Here is a 20,438-nt window from a genome sequence, read left to right as displayed (position 1 = left end):
CTATCTATTTATATCCACATTCTAAGCACATCTATTCTTCGATTATGGAAACACGTGGTGTGTGTGCTGACTGCCAAACAAAAAAAACCTGAGGTAAACTATTTGTGGATTTGACAGGCCTTTAAAAAAAAAAAAGTTGCACTAGAGATCTCTCCCAAAAAATATCTTCCAGATTCTGTAACAACTGCTTTAATGCGCCAATATGATGATTAGGGTTTTTTTTTAAAAAAATATTATTTCTGATTCCATTCAACTAATGGGGAGCAGATCAACTCCTAAGTTGGTGAGTTTGCCAATTGGCCATGCTGACTGGGGGGCGATGGGAGCTGTAGTCCGCCATGCCTGGAGATCATCAGCTTAGGGAAGGCTGAACCGGAGTTCTATAGTGCTACATATTCATTTTTTTTTTAATCCTCAAAATCAAGAACAAATTAAGGACAATGTAAGAGCAGGATTGAAGCCATATTGAGCTCCAGCCAAATAGAGTCATCAACAGAAATAAGACCAAATTTAATTTTTAAAAAAATCTATTGATAGAATATATACACAGAGCAAGATTGTGTTCCCTCTGTAAGCTGTAAATTGGTAGAAGAGAAAGCACAGAAGGCTCCCAGCATCCCCAGAGAATCTGTTGATGACACAAATAAATGAAGTCATCAAAAGCCAAGGAAACCTTAGATTGGTGACATAGAATAGAATAGAATAGAATAGAATAGAATAGAATAACAGAGTTGGAAGGGACCTTGGAGGTTTTCTAGTCCGACACTTGTTTAGGCAGGAAACCCTACACCATTTCAGACAAATGGTTATCCAACCTCTTCATAAAAACTTCCAGTGTTGGAGCATTTACAACTTCTGGAGGCAAGTTGTTCCACTGATTAATTGTTCTAACTGTCAGGAAATTTCTCCTTGATTAGTTTCCACCCATTGCTTCTTGTCCTGCCCTCAGGTGCTTTGGAGAACAGCTTGACTCCCTCTTCTTTGTGGCAGCCCCTGAGATATTGGAAGACTGCTATCATGTCTCCCCGGTCCTTCTTTTCATCCCAGTTCCAGCAACCGTTCTTCATATGTTTTAGCCTCCAGTCCCCTAATCATCTTTGTTGCTCTTCTCTGCACTCTTTCTAGAATCTCAACATCTTTTTAACATTGTGGCGACCAAAACTGAGTGCAGTGTTCCAAGTGTGGCCTTACCAAGGCATTATAAAGTGGTATTAACACTTCCCGTGATCTTGATTCTATCCCTCGGTTTTTACAGCCTAGAACTGTGTTATGTCACCACTGTTATTTACTGAATTTACAACATTCTTGCTGCAGTCCTTAAGCGAGTCCCCATGACTCTTAAGCAAATCATGGAGTCCTTAACCAAATACCAGGTGGCTCAGACTGCTAAGACAGTCTGTTATTAACAGCAGCTGCTTGCAAGTACTGCAGGTTCAAGTCCCACTAGGCCCAAGGTTGACTCAGCCTTCCATCCTTTATAAGGTAGGTAAAATGAGGACCCAGATTGTTGGGGGCAATAAGTTGACTTTGTATATAATATACAAATGGATGAAGACTATTGCTTGACATAGTGTAAGCCGCCCTGAGTCTTCGGAGAAGGGCGGGATATAAATGCAAATAAAAATAAAATAAAATAAATAAAATAAAATACAACTTCTCCTATTGACTTCACTTGTAAGGAACCTCCTTAAGAAGGTCACAAATGGCCTCTGGACACTGCAACCTTTGTAAAATGCCAGGGGCTTGCTGGTTGTCAAGTGCCTGACTTTTGATCATATGACCACAGTTGTAAGTGTGAGGACTGATCCAGAGGTGGTATTCAGCAAGTTCTGATCAGTTCTGGAGAACCGGTAGTGGAAATTTTGAATAGTTCGGAGAACCGGTAAATACCACCTCTGGCTGGCCCCGCCCCCATCTATTCTCTGCCTCCCGAGTCCCATGGCTTGGTAGGTGTGGCTTGGTGGGCATGGCATGGATTGGTGGGTGTGGCTTGGTGGGCGTGGCAGGGGAAGGATACTGTAAAATCTCCATTCCCTCTCCAGTCCAGAGGAAATCCCCATTTCCTCCCGATCAGCTGGGACTCGGGAGGCAGAGAATAGATGGGGGCGGGGCCACTCAGAGGTGGTATTTACCGCTTCTTCAAACTACTCAAACTTTCCACTACTGGTTCTCCAGAACTGCTCAGAACCTGCTGAATACCCAACTCTGGTTGGCTTCCAGCAAGGGCCATTATGGGTTGAAAATCAGATGACTGTTCCCACAGCGCAATGCCAGTGAGTTATAACAGTGAACAATGAATGTCTTTGCAGAGGAAAAGACTATTCCAAAGCTTCCTCCATCGTGTGGAGAAACGAGACACTGTGGCTGGTACGCAAAGTGAGAGAGGGGAGGGAAGAAAGCAGAGTAAGATCTCACAAGTACAAAATCAATCTAGGAAGTGCTGAATCTGATCCGTCAAAGGTCTTTACACATTCTCACTTGGCACATCCCAGGCCTGCCAACTCAACACCCTCTATCCGTTGCAACTGTACAGCAGAGTACAAATATACCCCACCCCTTGGATATGACTTTGCACAGAGATGTATACTATGCCTCCTTTTTAAAACAGCATTAGCAATAGCATCTAGACTTTTATACTTTATAGCCCTCTCTATGTGGGATGTGGTGGCTCAGGGGCTAGGACGTTGAGCTTGCTGATTGAAAGGTCGGCAGCTCAGCGGTTTGAATCCCTAGTGCTGCCGTGCAACGGGGTGAGCTCCCGTTACTTGTCCCAGCTTCTGCCAACCTAGCAGTTTTGAAAGCACCTAAAAAATGCAAAATAGGGACCACCTTTGGTGGGAAGGTAACACCATTCCGTGTGCCTTTGGCGTTGAGTCATGCCGGCCATATGACCACGGAGACGTCTTCGGACAGCGCTGGCTCTTCGGCTTTGAAACGGAGATGAGCACCGCCCCCTAGAGTTGGCAACGACTAGCACATATGTGCGAGGGGAACTTTTACCTTTACCTTTATGTGGTTTACAACAGGAGTCCCCAACCTCTGGTCGGTGGAGTGGCACCAGTCCGCAGCATGTCAGAAACCGGTCCGCGCAAACAAATGAAGCCACATCCATGGGACGCAGGCAGCACACAAAACCACACCTCCTCCAGTCCGCAGAAAAAAAATTTCTCCATGGAACTGGTTCCTGGTGTCCAAAAGTTTGGGGACAGTGGTGGGATTCAGCCGGTTCACACTGGTTTGGGCCAACCGGTTGTTAAATTACATACACACACACACACATACATACGCTATCAAAGTGGATCCTGGGCGCTGCACTGCACTGCAATGGAGAAACGGCAACGGAGCGGCTGGCATGAGGAAAGGAGAAGGCCGCTATTCCCTCTTCATCTCCCTGCTCCTCCTCCTTCCCTTGTGCCGGCCTCTCCCTTGCCTGTTTCTCCATTGCAGTGCAGTGCCCAGGATCCACTTTGATAGCAGGGGTGTGTGTGTGTTAATTTAACAACTGGTTCGTCCAGAGTCAGGTTGGCCATCGCATGAGGCTTATCCCGCATGTGTGACAGAGCTGGAGGATGGGGATGGGCCACACTTCCCATGACCGCCAACCTAACCCTGGGCGAACCCGTTGTTAAATTATTTGAATCCCACTACTGGTTGCGAGGGCACTAGTTTACTGTGTCAGAGTATTGCCCCCACAAACCCGGGTCCTCATTTTACCAACCTTGGAAGAATGGAAGGCTGAGTCAACCATAAACTGGTCACGATCGAACTCATGACAGTCGGCAGAATGAGCCTACAATACTGCATTCTAACCACTGCGCCACCACATGTCCTAATCTGAAGCAAACTGAAAAGCAGTCGAGGCAACCCTCCCTACACTCTTCAGCTTTGCAAGTTGCTTACTTCAACAAAAAGGAGAAGCTCCTGCAAAATCCAACCTTCGCATTCCTCTTGAGGAAACAAGAAGAGAACTGCTGATGCTCCATCGACCTTCATTCTTCTGGGTCACCGTTATTCTGGAGGGATACCAATCTAGGTTAATTGTAATGAGCTGATCTGTACTTTTCTCTTAACATCGTGCAGTTAATTGTCATGATCGGGTACTTTCGCACACCCAGTGCAATTGTCCTGATAGTTTTTTGTTTTTTTAAAAAATGCAAACCTATATAACTCTTTTTTCTGGCCCTTGTTGTTGAAATCCAACCAGGAGGAAGACGTACTGAACAATGGTGGGTTTCAAAAATTTTTTACTATCAGTTCTGTGGGTGTGGCTTGGTGGGCGTGGGCGTGGCTTGGTGGACATGGCTTGGTGGCCATGGCAGGGGAAGGATACTGTAAAATCTCCATTTCCTCCTGATCAGCTGAGACTCGGGAGGCAGAGAATAGATGGGGGCGGGACCAGTCAGAGGTGGAATTTACCGGTTCTCTGAACTACTCAAAATTTCTGCTACCGGTTCTCTGAACTACTCAAAATTTTTGCTACCGGTTCTCTGAACTACTCAAAATTTCCGCTGCAGTTTCTCTGAACTACTCAAAATTTCTGCTACCGGTTCTCCAGAACTGGTCAGAACCTGCTGAATACCCACCTCTGGTACAGAAGGATCTTGACTTGTGCAAACGCAGCTCTGCATTTTGCACTAGCGCAGCGTACTTCTAACCAACTACCTAGGGATGAGGTTATTAAAGGCAACATGCATATTTGTTCTGGGGCTTTTTTTTTCTTCTTCTTCTCTGAAGCTAATAAGACGAGGGCAGGAATGCTTCCTTCAGGACCACAGCTGGTGAAAGGAGGATTAAACCACCCTTGACTGCGTGCTACAGGCCGAATGAACAACCAGACGCTGTTCATGTATTTATTTAACAGATTTCTAGACCACCTAAGAGTCAAAGCTTCCTGGTGGGTAAATGAATTCATTAAAAATAGACCACAATAACACCAAACATTATAAATAATAAAAGCAAGCAGTGTGGGAGAGATTTAAAGAAAAAAAAGAAAGCCACAACTACAAATCACAAACATAGCAGTTATAATAAAATGGTCAACGGAAGAAACGTTTATTCGTTCTGCAATGGCTTCCAAATATGTTTGGGGAAAAAGGGAAAACTTTATTTGGGGCTAGAAACACCCCAATTTATAGTAAGGATCGAGTGAGCCTCTTTGGGGTGGGTACTCCCCAGTAGTAAAAAAATTTGAAACCCACCACTGGTCAGAAGCCAATGTAAACACATATGTACAGCAGCAAAATACAACTCGGTTCTCCAAAATCAAAAAAGCAACATTCTTATTTAATCCCTCCCTATATCACTGCTTTTACCAGACCGAATCTGGCTGCCAAAGTATACGGAGAGCAATTATTTTGCATTAAGAGATTGCCTACCGGTTGCATCATTTGGTTAGCCAAAGGTAACCTGGAAACTGATTCTCAGCCTATTTGGTCCCCAGCTTGGAAACAAAATTGTGCAGAAGACAAATAACTATCGTCAAAAACATGAACACCCTACAATAAAAAGATCATCTGGTGAACTGTGTTCTGTGTTCCACATTTATACATATTTCACCCTAAATCCCATAATCCTGGTCAGAGGTGGGTTTCAGCAGGTTCTGACCAGTTCTGGAGCACTGGTAGTGGAAATTTTGAGTAGTTCGGAGAACCAGTAGTAAAAATTCTGACTGGCCCCACCCCCATCTATTCTCTGCCTCCCGAGTCCCAGCTGATTGAGAAGGAATGGGGATTTTGCAATAACCTTCCCCTGGATTGGGGAGGGAATGGAGATTTTACAGTATCCTTCCCCTGCCACGCCCACCAAGCCACAGCCACAGAACCGGTAGTAAAAAAATTTGAAACCCACCACGGATCCTGGTGTCACTGGATTCAGCAGCGGGCAAATTATGGTTGCAAACAACATCCAGAGATCTTGCCAAAAGCTACCACCCTAAATTGTTGGTCCTGCATTTTTTTTACAGTGTATGAACTCGTCACGTGTGTTTATTGATTTGTTAATTTGATCTGCCGTCATGTTCACACAAGACTCCCAACCGTATAAATCATAATATTCAAAGAATCCCGTGCACATAAATACTATTAAAACTTTTCATGCGTAATCTAAATTGTTATGTTTGGGTATTGACGAGGCAGGAGACCAGGTTAGTGACAACAGCTCTTTATTAACGGGTGACCCAGCAAAACTCTGGAGAAAAACCTCTCCTTATATACACTTCAGCCTGAGGCTGCATCCAATCAGAGACGAGATATTTCCCGCCTAAAACTCCCGCCAAAACTTACAGTAATACATTACACTCCTTCCCTCCCAGAAGGCACTTTGCCAATATTTGCATATTATTTCTCTACGTAGTCCTGCAGGTACGTGGGGCGTCTCCTGACTCTCCCGGACCTGCGCAGTTCACTTTCTGGAGTTGAGTCGAGCCTGCCGGAGGGACTTTTCGTTCCTCTGAGCTCCTCCTCCCGGCCATCCGGCCCTGGATTATTCGCCCGCTCGGACCTGCTGTCCTCTAGAGGGACCGGAGGGTGTCGCTGGACCTCGCCTGACTCAGATAAGTCTCTGTTTAGTTCTTTGCTTACGCTTCCTGTTTGTTCTCGGCTCCAGTCAGCTGTGGGGTTAATTAAATCATAGTCAGGGCTGGTCTCGCCTAATTCTGCCTTATCGCTCAATCTGTTTCTTAATTGATCTATGTGGCGCCTCCAGACTCTGCCATCGTCTAGTTCCACTAGATAAGATTTGGGGCCCGTTTTGTCTATGACTATCCCTCTCTTCCAGTTAGGGCCGTCGCTGTAATTATGGGCCCACACCGAGTCTCCTATGTTTAACTCTCGGATTCTATCTGGTTTTGTTTTGAACCCGTCCTGTACGTAGTTCGGGTGTAGCCGGTCTAGCGGGCACCGTAGCTTCCGCCCCATTAATAGCTCGGCTGGGCTGCGGCCGGTGGCCACACAGGGGGTCCTGTGTTGGACGGTTAGGAATGCGTCGATTTGTGCCTGCCAATCGCCGGGGCCGCTTCGTGATAGCGCTTCTTTCGCACTCCGAACAAATCGTTCAGCAAGGCCGTTCGACGCAGGGTGGAACGGCGCTGAGAGGGCATGTCGGATGCCCTCTTCAGCCAGGTACCCTTCAAATAATGCTGCGGTGAACTGTGGGCCGTTATCGGACACGAGGGTGTCCGGTAGCCCGTGCGTGGCGAAAAGGTGTTTTAGTGCTGAGATGACAGCTCCCGCGGTTGTGGATTTCATTAGATGATCTCCAGCCATTTGGAGAATGCATCCACCACAATTAGAAATGTTTGGCCGTGGAAGGGCGGCAAAATCAATGTGTATGCGGGACCAAGGGCCTTGGGGTTTCTCCCACTCCAACACTGGGGCCGTGGTGGTAGTGGTCTGGATTCCTGACATACTTGGCATCGGCCAACCCTGTCACTGATTTCCCTGTCCATTAGGGGCCACCAGACATAGCTCCTAGCCAAACCTTCATCCTCACAATTCCTGGGTGACCCTCATGCAGGAGTTCCAGGACTTTTTCCTCAGCTTCTCTGGAACTACCACCCTATCCCCCAGAGCAGGCACCCCTTGCACAGACAATTCCCTTTTTCTTTACAAACTCCTTAAACGTCGCCCGGTGCAGCGGCCATCCCTTGAACCCAACCTATTACAGTCCTTAAAACAACGTCCGGTAGGAGGCCGAGCCACTTCCTGCGATGTGACTGGCCCAGAGTCCAAAGAGTCAATTAGTAGAACGGGTGTGCCCGGGGTGGGGCCCTCGATTTCCCCTGGCAATGGGCATCTGCTCAATGCGTCCGCATGCCCCAGCTCCTTTCCAGGCCGATGCTGCAGCTTGTAGGAGTATGCGGCCAAAAAAATAGTCCATCTGGTCAGTCTAGGTGAGAGTGCTACTGGCGTTGGGCGGTCGCCAGCCAGTAACCCCAATAGCGGTCTGTGATCAGTGACAATTTCGAAATCTCGCCCAAAAGCGTATTCGTGAAATTTTTCACCCTGACACTATTGCGAGAGCCTCCTATCTAGCTGGCTGTAATTCCTCTCAGCCGGGACATCGTTCGTGAATAGAATGCTATAGGGGCTTCAGTGCCGTTTGGGAGTCTGTGGCTAAGTACAGCTCCTACTCCATAGGGGGACGCATCACAAACCAATACTAACGGCAGTCTGTTGTTGTATTGTATTAAGAGGCTATCGCTTGATAGCAAACTTTTTACTGCCTCAAATGCCCTATTCTCTGACTTCCCCAAGACCAAACAGTGTTTTTCCAAGCAATTTATGCAGCGGTTCAGCAACGGTTGCCTTGTCTCTTAAAAACACGGCATAAAAGTTTACCAGACCCAGGAAAGCCTGGAGTTCTGTCTTGTTTTTGGGTGCTGGGGCTCTCTTTATCGCCTTGACTTTGCTCTCAGTGGGGTGAATCCCTTTTTTGTCTATTCTATAGCCCAAAAATTCAACAGATTCGACCCTATCTGACACTTGCTTGCTTTGACTTTTAATCCTGCCGACCTAAAATGGCCAAAACTTTCCTTAATCGCTTCCCCAGTTCTCTTAAATCTTCCCTGATACCAACACATCATCGAAATAGGGCACGACTCCTGGTAACCCTTGTAGGAGTCGCTCCATCAAATTTTGGAATAGCCCAGGGCTACACTCACCCGAACTGTAACGGGTGCATTTAAAGGCACCCGGTGCGTTACAATGGTCTGGGCTTCAGCTGTGCTAGCATCTACGGGTAGCTGTTGGTACGCTTGTGCCAAGTCTAATTTGGCAAAACTTGTCCGTGCCTAGTGAGTGCAATAAGTGTTGCACTACTGGAACTGGGTAGGCGCTCTTTTGCAATGCTTTGTTCAAGGTAGCCTTGTAATCAGCGCAAATTCTTATGGACCCGTCTGGTTTTATAGGGTGACGATTGGCGTCTCCCATTTGGCATGGTCAACTGGCACTAGTATCCCTGGCTGACTAATTTATCTAACTCTTTGTCGATTTTAGGTTTGAGTGCAAAGGAACCCTCCTTGCCTTTAACCTAATGGGAGCTATTTGGGGGTCTAAATTGAAGGAGATAGGGGTCCCCTTGTACTTGCCTAAACGGTCCTCGAATACGTCTGCGAATTCCTCCATTAGGGCGTTTTGCAGGTTGCATCCGCTCCGGTGGACGCCAGTCACCCCCATTCCCAACGCCCGGAACCAGTCTAGCCCCAGCAAGCTGGGCAAGGTTCCCTCGACTAACGTGATGGGCAGGGTCTTTTCGTATGTCCCGTACTTGACCTCGACGGTCGTTGTCCCTCGAACAGGGATGCGGTTGCCCTGGTAATCCTGCACCCGGAGCCGTTGTTTCTGTAGCTTGCGCTTTGCGATGTGCGGCAAGGCTTTCACAAAAGTGTCCCAGGACATGATTGTGATAGCTGATCCTGTGTCTACTTCCAGTCGGCACGGTACGCCTTCAATTGTCGGGTTTGTGAAGATCTTTTCTTGATGCGGGTAGCTGCGTGGTCTATGGTAACAGTCATTCGGTTTGACTTCGCGCTCTTTCTTTCCTGGCCAATCGCGGTCGCCTTGCCGATCTCGCTCTGATTGGCTGGTTTGAAATTCGGCGGGAATGTGGGGTTTGCATCTCTGACTCAGAGCCGCTCTGATTGGCGATTTGAATTTTCGGCGGAAGGTTGGGGTGCTCGGCAGACTTGAGCCAGGTGCCCTTCCTTTCACACCGCCGCAAATGGCGCCCTGAACTTACATCTTTGGCGCTGATGTCGCCCGCAACTTCCGCATTCCTCCGGGTCTTCCCTTGTCGATTTTCCGGTGTAGTGGACTTCTTCCTCCTCTTCGCTGGTTGACTCACGATAGGTTTCTTCGTGGTGGACTGTGCTCGGCTTTGCGCCCGCCATCGGCGTGAGTCGCTTTTGTAAGGTGTCTGCTGCATGGTTGGACATCTCATGGGCTCTGGCTTCGTCCAGAGCGTTTGCCAATGTCAGGTTGCTCTTGGCTAGCAACCGTCTCCTCAAACGGATGTCTCTGACCCCCCGTATAAGTTGTTCCAGCAGCTCTTCGTCCAGATCGCGGTACTGCAATGCTTGGAGGCTTGTCTCAGGGCTGCCATGTAGTCGCTGATAGACTCGCTTCTTGTTGCCTCGCTCCCCAAACTCGTACCGTCGAGCGTATTTGGGCGGGGCTGGTGCGAGTGATTCTTCAGGAGGGTCTGAAGGGTCTGCCACGACACGGAGTGTAGCGGTGTTGGCTCCGCTAGGGCTTCTGCGACGGCGATGACTGCGGACCCACAGTGGCTTATGAAGTAAGCCCGTTTGCGGTTGTCGGAGACTCCTGTAGCTCGTTTGCCTCCAGGAAACTTTCAAACGGGTCATATATTCCCCATGTCTCCTGGGCAGGGTCAAACGGAGTGGGTGGCGTGTAGCCGGTCATCGCTGCATTCACCATCACCTTGCTGGGTTTGATTCTCGTAGTGAGTTCAGCTCTGTTCTGGTACTCTGCCTCAAGATCCCACCTTCGTCGCCAATGTTATGTTTGGGTATTGACGAGGCAGGAGACCAGGTTAGTGACAACAGCTCTTTATTAACGGGTGACCCAGCAAAACTCTGGAGAAAAACCTCTCCTTATATACACTTCAGCCTGAGGCTGCATCCAATCAGAGACGAGATATTTCCCGCCTAAAACTCCCGCCAAAACTTACAGTAATACATTACATAAATAATCCAGCCCACTTCTATTATCATTCTCAGAAAGCAACTATCCGCTTTTAGAAAACCTCTAGATTAGGTGGGACAAGCTCAAGGAAAATCAGGCGATCCAGACAGTTCAAGTGGGTATAAAGATTTATCGCAAGCTTACTTGCGATGAATTCCTGTTCTCTACAAGAAACTGAACTACGGGTAGTCCTCGACTTACGACCACAATTGATTTTATTTATTTGAGCCCAAAATTTCTGTTGTTAAGTGAGACACTGGTTAAGTGAGCTTTGCCCCATTTTACAACCTTTCTTGCCACAGTTGTTAAGTGAATCACTGCAGTTGAAAAGCTAGCACCCTGGTTGTTAAATGAATCTAGCTGTCAGGGTTCCAAGGAACACCCTCAATGAAATATAGCTCTGAGGCTTGAGGTTCCTCCAAGTTCCCATTTATTAGAGATGTCATGTTGGCACAGCTGGGAAAACCCGAAACTGAAAGCTTCCAGGTTTTCCACACCCAGTTGACAGTTACAATAAGAAAAAAAACAAAACCAAAAACAGAGAAGTTGCCTCAAGCCTGATCCCCAGTAAATTAAGATTTGTGTATTGAGAAGAAAAAAAGGGGGGAAATGAATAAGCTCCAATTATCCCATTTAAAGAGGACAGAAGAGACCTTTGCTTCTAAAGGTAAAGGTTCCAAAGATAAAGGAATATATGCGCTAGTCTCTTCCCGACTTTAGGGGGCGGTGTTCATCTCCGTTTCAAAGCCGAAGAGCCAGTGCTGTCCAAAGATGTCTCATGTGGCCGGCGTGTCTCAATGCCAAAGGCGTACAGAACGCTGTTACCTTCCCACCAAAGGTAGTCCCTATTTTTCTACTTGCATTTTTTACGTGCTTTCGAACTGCTAGGTTGGCAGAAGCTGGGACAAGTAATGGGAGCTCACTCCGTTATGCGGCACTAGGAATTCGAACCATTGAACTGCCAACCTTTCAAATGACAACCTCAGCGTCTTAGCCACTGAGCCATCACATCCCTTTTACTTCCAAACACAAACACATTGCTGAAACATCATTGGCCACGCACAAAAGCAACTGTAGATTATAGCTTTTGGCAATGTGTTATATTGCATTATTTTCCTGAGCACTGGTGTTAAAAAGGTAGAACTCATTCAGTGGTTTTCATGGGGCCCTTCCTAGCGCTCTACTTCTGTTTCATTGGCTACCTCCCTTTTCACGAAATACAATGTCTTCTCAGTTATACAACATCCAGGGACCTGAAACATGGATAAACCCTACTAATGGTTTAAAAACAAATCCAGGTACAATATGTAAGAGAATAACATAGTTGGCAGGAACCTTGGAGGTCTTCTAGTCCAACCCCCTGCTCAAGCAGGAGACTCTATACCATTTCAGACAAATGGTTGTCCAATCTCTTCTTAAAAACTTCTAGTGTTGGAGCACCCACAACTTCTGGAGGCAAGTTGTTCCACTGATTAATTGTTCTCACTGTCCAGAAATTTCTCTTAGTTTTAGGTTGGTTCTCTCCTTGATGGATTTCCATCTATTGCTCCTTGTTCTGCTTTCAGGTGCTTTGGTGACTAGCTTGAGCCCCTGTTCTTTCTGGCAGCCCCTGAGATAACACTGCTAACATCTCACCCCTCATCCTTCTTTTCATTAAACTAGACATATCCAATTCCTGCAACCGTCCTTCATATGTTTTAGCCCTCCAGTCCCTTAATAACATTTGTTGCTCTTCTCTGCACTCTTTCTAGAGTCTCAACATCCTTTTTATATTGTGGCAACCAAAACTTGATGCAGTATTCCCAGTGTGGTCTCATTTATAATTATATGTTTATTTATATTTATAATAATAGATTTCTATGGATTCATCACTTACATCTTTTTTTTTTAATTTGAATTTATATCCCGCCCTTCTCCGAAGACTCAGGGCGGCTTACACTATGTTAAGCAATAGTCTTCATCCATTTGTATATTATATACAAAGTCAACTTTTATTGCCCCCAACAATCTGGGTCCTCATTTTACCTACCTTATAAAGGATGGAAGGCTGAGTCAACCTTGGGCCTGGTGGGACTTGAACTTTCAGTAATTGCAAGCAGCTGTGTTAATAACAGACAGACTTAGTCTGGTCTTTTATCTATAATGGGAGCTTATGCACCAAAGACAAATTCCTTGTGTGTCCAATCACAAGGCTAATAAAGAATTCTATTCTATTCTATTCTATTCTATTCTATTCTATCCTACAGCTTCCTATCCTATCCTATCCTATCCTATCCTATCCTATCCTATCCTATCCTATCCTATCCTATCCTATCCTATCCTATCCTATCCTATCCTATCCTACAGCATTCTATTCTATTCTATTCTATTCTATTCTATTCTATTCTATTCTATTCTATCCTACAGCATCCTATCCTATCCTATCCTATCCTATTCTACAGTATTCTATTCTATTCTATTCTATTCTATTCTATCCTACAGCATCCTATCCTATCCTATCCTATCCTATCCTATCCTATCCTATCCTATCCTATCCTACAGCATTCTATTCTATTCTATTCTATTCTATTCTATTCTATTCTATTCTATTCTATTCTATTCTATTCTATTCTATCCTACAGCATCCTATCCTATCCTATCCTATCCTATCCTATCCTATTCTACAGTATTCTATCCTATTCTACAGTATTCTATTCTATTCTATTCTATTCTATTCTATCCTACAGCATCCTATCCTATCCTATCCTATCCTATCCTATCCTATCCTATCCTATCCTATCCTATCCTACAGCATTCTATTCTATTCTATTCTATTCTATTCTATTCTATTCTATTCTATTCTATTCTATTCTATTCTATTCTATTCTATTCTTTTCTATCCTACAGCATCCTATCCTATCCTATCCTATCCTATCCTATCCTGTCCTGTCCCATCCTATCCATCCTGTCCTGTCCTACAGCATCCTATCCTATCCTATCCTATCCTATTCTACAGTATTCTATTCTATTCTATTCTATTCTATTCTATTCTATTCTATTCTTTTCTATCCTACAGCATCCTATCCTATCCTATCCTATCCTATCCTATCCTATCCTATCCTATCCTATCCTATCCTACAGCATTCTATTCTATTCTATTCTTTTCTATCCTACAGCATCCTATCCTATCCTATCCTATTCTACAGTATTCTATTCTATACTATTCTATTCTATACTATTCTATTCTATACTATTCTATTCTATCCTAGATTGATCTTAATTCTATCCCTAGTACATGCGACTCCCATTATGTACAAGTGGCCCCAACCAAGTGGTATCCTCAGTTCTACAAAGCACGCGGGAGGTGAACTGGTTTACCTTGGTTCCATCCACACTGATTATTCGATAGCTGTTCCTAGTGCCGTCATAGAAGTAGGAAACGGTCACAGCTTGTTTGCTTGCAGGGACCCAGTTCTTCTTGGTGGTAGGGTCAATTTGAAAGACATGTGCTCTCGTGGTGAAGATGGGCTGTTCCCTGGAAGAGGGAGGGACAGGAGAAATGGAATGCAGAATGAGTTTGTGACAGATGAAAATGCCTGCGGTCCTACACTCTGAACAAGGAATGTGGGCTACGTCAACCCTAAAATATGGGAAGGAGACAATAAAATAAAAACTCAGGAGCAAAAGCAAAAGAGCCAATGATTCCACAGGTAGTCCTTGACTTAAAACAGTTCATTTCATGACCGCTCAAAGTCACGGTGGCACTGAGAAAAGGGACTTATGACCGTTTTTCACACTTATGGCCATTGCAGCATCCCCATGGTCACGTGATTAAAATTCAGATGGTTGGCCACTGACTCACATTTATGACGGTTGCACTATCCTGGGGTCCTGTGATCCAGGGGTGGGTTCTACTTACCTTTACGACCAAGTTTGCAACAGGAGCGCACACGTGTGCATGCGCAGATCGCCAAATATGACATCAGGGCGGGTGGGCGGAGCCTCCCGCCACTTTTATTATCGGTTCTCAAGAACCGGACAGAATCAGGAGCAACCCACCACTGACGTGATCCCCTTATGCGACCTTCTGACAACCAAAGTCAATGGAGAAACCACATTCACTTAACAACCTTGTTACTAACTTAATAACGGCGGATGTCTATGGAGATTCTCAGTCATCCAGTGTCGTGTCCCACTCCTCCGCTGACGGCCGGGTCAGGGAAATCCGAATCAGGCGTGCCCCTGCAGCTCTGCCCAAAGTCCTAGCAAAGTCCTCAGAGCAGGCAGGAGACCAGTAAGTGACTTCAGCAAGATAAGTTCGACTTTGCCTGACTCAGAGACTGCCAGAAAGCAGATCCTTTATATAGGCCATGGGGTGTGGCTCCATGACTCAGCACTCATTAAGGCCTGCCCCTCCCTTCCTTCTGTTGCCTCCGCCTCTCCAATCTTCTCATGCGAGGGTCACTCCAATCAGCTGTTGGGAATAAACCCTCCTCAGGCTCACATGCTGTGGAGGAGGGGGAGGGGTCTAGCTGCTCCGTTTGCCTGGGCATGGAGCCAGGGCTGGGGCCGGGAGGTGCTCCTTCTTCTGCAGTTTGTGTGGGCATGGAGCCAGGACTTGGGCCGGGAGGCATACATTCCTCAGTGTTCGGGAGCAGGTAAGAAGGCCCTGGCTGCTCTGAGGGCGGGCAAGACACAACATCCAGGTCATGGTTGTTCCAAAGGTGCTTCTTCAAAAGATGCCTTATGCACGGTCACTCATGCTCTCGTCACTTCTCGCCTGGATTCTTGCAATGCTCTCTACATGGGGCTACCCCTGAAGTGCACTCGGAGACTTCAGTTAGTCCAGAATGCAGCTGCGCGGGTGATTGAGGGAGCACCACATTGCTCCCTGGTAACACCACTCCTGCGCAGTCTGCACTGGCTACCTGTGGTCTTCCGGGTGCGCTTCAAGGTTTTGGTTACCACCTTTAAAGCGCTCCATGGCTTAGGGCCCGGGTACTTACGGGACCACCTGCTGTTTCCACATGCCTCCCACCGACCCGTGCGCTCTCACAGAGAGGGACTTCTCAGGGTGCCGTCCGCCAAGCAATGTCGGCTGGCGGCCCCCAGGGGAAGGTCCTTCTCTGTGGGAGCACCTACTCTTTGGAACAAACTTCCCCCCGGTTTACGCCAATTGCCTGACCTTCGGACCTTTCGCCGGGAACTGAAAACTTCTTTATTTATTCAAGCGGGACTGGCCTGATTTTTAAACTCTATATTTTAAATTTTAAATTTTTAATTGTAATTTTATGGGGTATTTTAAATGGTCAATTGGACGGTTTTAATTTCGGCCTTTTATTGAATAAGTTTTTTAATTGTTATTTTAGTGTGTATATTAATTGTTTTATATGAAGGCTGTACACCGCCCTGAGTCCTTCGGGAGAAGGGCGGTATAAAAGTTTAATTAAATAAATAAATAAATAAATAAATAAATAAACAAACTGGGCTTTCTGGTTTCTTCTTTGAAGACGTTTCACTCCTCATCCAAGAAGCTTCTCACAGCTGAAGAAGTTTCTTGGATGAGAAGCGAAACGTCTTGAAAGAATAACCAGAAAGTCCAGTTGCCTCTTCAAAAAAGCACCTTTGGATTAACAACTGCAGTGATTCACTTAACAGCTGTGTCAAGAAAAGTCATAACATTGAGACGAAGAGATAATTAAGAAGATACTGGACTGTGCAGATATGGATAGACTGACACTGAAAATCAAACGGAAAGAAGACACAGAATACTATCAATCATGGAACTAATTTTGTCAGTGGTTGGAAAAATGGGGTGGAGATTAAGAATGTAATCTATATCGCTAAGCAAACTAAATACCCAGCCAACATTAAGCACTAAGAAATGTAATTAATAGAAAATCAATTTCAAAAATTTCAAAAAAAGAAAAAAGGCATAAAATGGAGCAAAAATTATTTAACAAATGTTTCACTTAGCAACAGAAATTTTGGGCTCAATTGTGGTTGTAAATTGAGGACTACCTGTATTTTGAGACATCATCAAAGACTTTGGTTCCTTCCAGGACATGCCTACACCCGAGACTCCAATGGTTGTGGGGTTTTTTAATATTTCCCACGAGATTAAGAAATACCAAATGCCACAGACAAATACGTCAGCTCTGGCTCTCTTATTTCAAACTCCCAGCTGCTTATGAATTTACAATTTCTTTGAACTGCAGCTATCCCCCTGCTTCCTTACTTCTGTAAGATTATCTTCATTAATTTCTAAGGCTTAGCATGAATGCAGCTTTTCTCTTATCTTAGCTTTCACCATGCAAATAAGCTCACACATCCAGCTAGCCAAACTTGGTGTTTTTCGAAGTTTCTATCTTTAGAATCTATCCACTAACTACATGGCACTGCCTGTACAGTACTGTAAATCTCACTATATTAGTCTACTGGGCATGTCACAACACCCAGCATTCATACCCGCGTGAATTATTGTACCAGCAATCATTTCAGATCTCTGTACCAGTGTACATTTCAGTTTGCATCCCAAATTCCTGTTTTGAGGCTGCCAATGAGGTCTTCTTTGAAAATTGTGTCGCTGTTTCTTATCTTACAATAGAATAACAGAGTTGGAAGGGACCTTGGAGGTCTTCTAGTCCAACTCCTTGTTTAGGCAGGAAACCCTACACCACTTCAGACAAATGGTTATCCAATCTTTTCTTAAAAACTTGGAGAATTCACAACCTCTGGAGGCACTGATTAATTGTTCTAACTGTCAGGAAATTTCTCCTTAGTTCTAAGTTGCTTCTTTCCTTGATGAGTTTCCAACCATTGCTTCTTATCCTGCCCTCAGGTGCTTTGGAGAATAACCTGACTGCATCTTCTTTGTGGCAGCCCCTGAGATATTGGAACACTGCTATCATGTCTCCCCTAGTCCTTCTTTTCATAAGACTACACATATCCAGTTCATGCAACCGTTCTTCATATGTTTTAGCCTCCAGTCCCCTAATCACCTTTGTTGCTCTTCTCTGCACTCTTTCTAGAGTCTCAGCATCTTTTTTACATCGTGGCAACCAAAGCTGGATGCAGCATTCCAAGTGTGGCCTTATCAAGGCATTATAAAGTGGTATTAACACTTCCCGTGATCTTGATTCTATCTCTCTGTTTATGCAGCCTAGAACAGTGTTGGCTTTTTTATCTTCTCACAGAAGGAAACTTTGAAACTTCCCAACCACAGAAATGATCGGCTTCACACATGCTTACTAAACCTCGATGGAGTGTTGATCAAACTACAGAGGAAACGTCTCATCTATCTCCCAAAACAATAATGAGTCATTTACATAAGACCCTACATTAAAAACAAGCCATATTCTGCTTTTTTATAAAGTGTGACTCAGGCCATCTTGACAGCCACTGTCCTAATACACCAAAGCTTCAGGAATTCGCCCTCAAGCATCCCAGAGTTGAAATCAGCTCTCCCAAAATTGCATGGAAAGGAGGGAGATAGGGGGAAAAAATCTAGTAGTTAAGGATGAAAAAAAATGAAAATTGTATTCCGTCGCGGTGAGATATATGACCGGAGCACCAGACTTGTGGAGGAGATACCAGGAGTACAAATTCTCGCTGGATGATTCCCTAAGCTAGACACATTTGTCAGCCTAAACTAAGTCGTTGTGTGGTTGTTAAGGGAAGAGAATAAAATAAAATGAGACTCGCAGAGCTCCTTCGAAGGATGGCAATGTAATAAATATGTCAAAAACATTTAGGATCAAAAAACATGAGGCTTCTACAACTGTTTTTTTTTCTTCAGGAGAAACAGTCATTTGAGAGAGGAGAAATTCTAGAAGAGTTTAAAAAGCACTGTAGGAAGTTAGCACCCACCTTTCTCCTAGAAAAATGAGATATTTTAGGAAATATTAAAAGGGCAGGATATTTCCCCTAAAAGGGAGGCAGAAACTCAGCCCCCCACCTTTGTCAATGGGCCCTTAAGGCCTGGGCCAGTCTATTCTACATAACAAAAATCTACCTCCTTCAGGCAGCGCCATAGTAGGAATTGCCCAAAGTCCTTACATTACATCATCACCCAGCAGGGCTCAACTAAGCCTGGGTCACAGACAATCTACAAAGTTACCCCTGCATGGCCCCGTGGGAGTCTGACAACCAATCAGAACACAAGCTCAAATTCAAAGCCCAACAGAGGGCATAAAACCCAGGCACTCTCAGCATCTCTGTCCTTTTTTGCCCAGGATCTCAAGCCATGTGATCCTGTTCATCAATAAACCTTCTTTCCAAGCGACTTCCATGAATCCAGTGTCTTTCTCCCCACTTGGAACTGAACCCAGATGGATATTTCTTCCAACAGCACCGATTGTGAATACAGCACATCAACAAAATGCTGACACACACACACACACCAAAATCATTAGGACCACCTCATTAGAGTATCCAGAGTCATGTGGATCTGGAGGCAACCCACACCAAGCTCTTCCACCAAAGCTGCCGCCGAATTACAATCTGGGGACAACTTTGGGATGTGTCAGAAGGAGGAGATGACTCCTAGAGGCATACAGGATGTGTCCCTGTTAATGGCATTTAATTCATGTAATTTAATTCAATCTAAATGCAAATTAAACTACACCCCTGGCCCTTTCTGAGCACAATCTTTGGCAAGCTGCTTGGAGATAACTGGACCCTTGGCCCAAAAAGATGTGACTACGGAACTATCTCAGACAACTAGCAGGCCTGAGCAGAGACAAGCAAAGCCCAAACCATTTCGGAAGGAAGGGAAATCTCTTGATTATTTGCCTCAGACATTTCTGGATAGGTAGACCAAACGGGAGATTGTAAAACGCCAAATTATTGCAAAGGCCAAACAAGCAGCCATTTTGCTAAAGGATGCAGTTATCCCTTTACTCCCATTTTCTTCTGTGGACCCCAAGTTAGATTTGGAAGAGGAATCTAAAATGTACACCTTTTCTGTAGCCTTTTTCACTCTTTTGTTTTTTTCTTCAGGAGAAACAGTCATTTGAGAGAGGAGAAATTCTAGAAGAGTTTAAAAAGCACTGTAGGAAGTTAGCACCCACCTTTCTCCTAGAAAAATGAGATATTTTAGGAAATATTAAAAGGGCAGGATATTTCCCCTAAAAGGGAGGCAGAAACTCAGCCTCCCACCTTTGTCAATGGGCCCTTAAGGCCTGGGCCAGTCTATTCTACATAACAAAATCTACCTCCTTCAGGCAGCGCCATAGTAGGAATTGCCCAAAGTCCTTACATTACATCATCACCCAGCAGGGCTCAACTAAGCCTGGGTCACAGACAACCTACAAAGTTACCCCTGCATGGCCCCGTGGGAGTCTGACAACCAATCAGAACACAAGCTCAAATTCAAAGCCCAACAGAGGGCATAAAACCCAGGCACTCTCAGCATCTCTGTCCTTTTTTGCCCAGGATCTCAAGCCATGTGATCCTGTTCATCAATAAACCTTCTTTCCAAGCGACTTCCATGAATCCAGTGTCTTTCTCCCCACTTGGAACTGAACCCAGATGGACATTTCTTCCAACAGCACCGATTGTGAATACAGCACATCAACAAAATGCTGACACACACACACACCCCAAAATCATTAGGACCACCTCATTAGAGTATCCAGAGTCATGTGGATCTGGAGGCAACCCACACCAAGCTCTTCCACCAAAGCTGCCGCCGAATTACAATCTGGGGACAACTTTGGGATGTGTCAGAAGGAGGAGATGACTCCTAGAGACGCCACA

At 45.3% G+C, this 20,438-nt stretch overlaps 1 protein-coding gene across 1 annotated transcript in view; it reads right to left on the bottom strand.

Moving 5' to 3' along the window:
• The window catches only part of HOMER2 (homer scaffold protein 2), an 83,008-nt gene that overhangs the window by 39,592 nt on the left and 22,978 nt on the right, over nt 1-20,438 (bottom strand). The window contains exon 2 of the mRNA XM_058156048.1: nt 14,058-14,214. Coding sequence (XP_058012031.1) covers nt 14,058-14,214 — 157 coding nt within the window. The remainder of the gene's footprint in view (nt 1-14,057; nt 14,215-20,438) is intronic.

Source organism: Ahaetulla prasina, chromosome 13, assembly GCF_028640845.1.
Source record: "Ahaetulla prasina isolate Xishuangbanna chromosome 13, ASM2864084v1, whole genome shotgun sequence".
Lineage (NCBI taxonomy): Eukaryota > Metazoa > Chordata > Lepidosauria > Squamata > Colubridae > Ahaetulla > Ahaetulla prasina.
The sequence above is the reverse complement of the archived record's forward strand: the minus strand, read 5'-3'. Positions and strand labels throughout refer to the sequence as shown.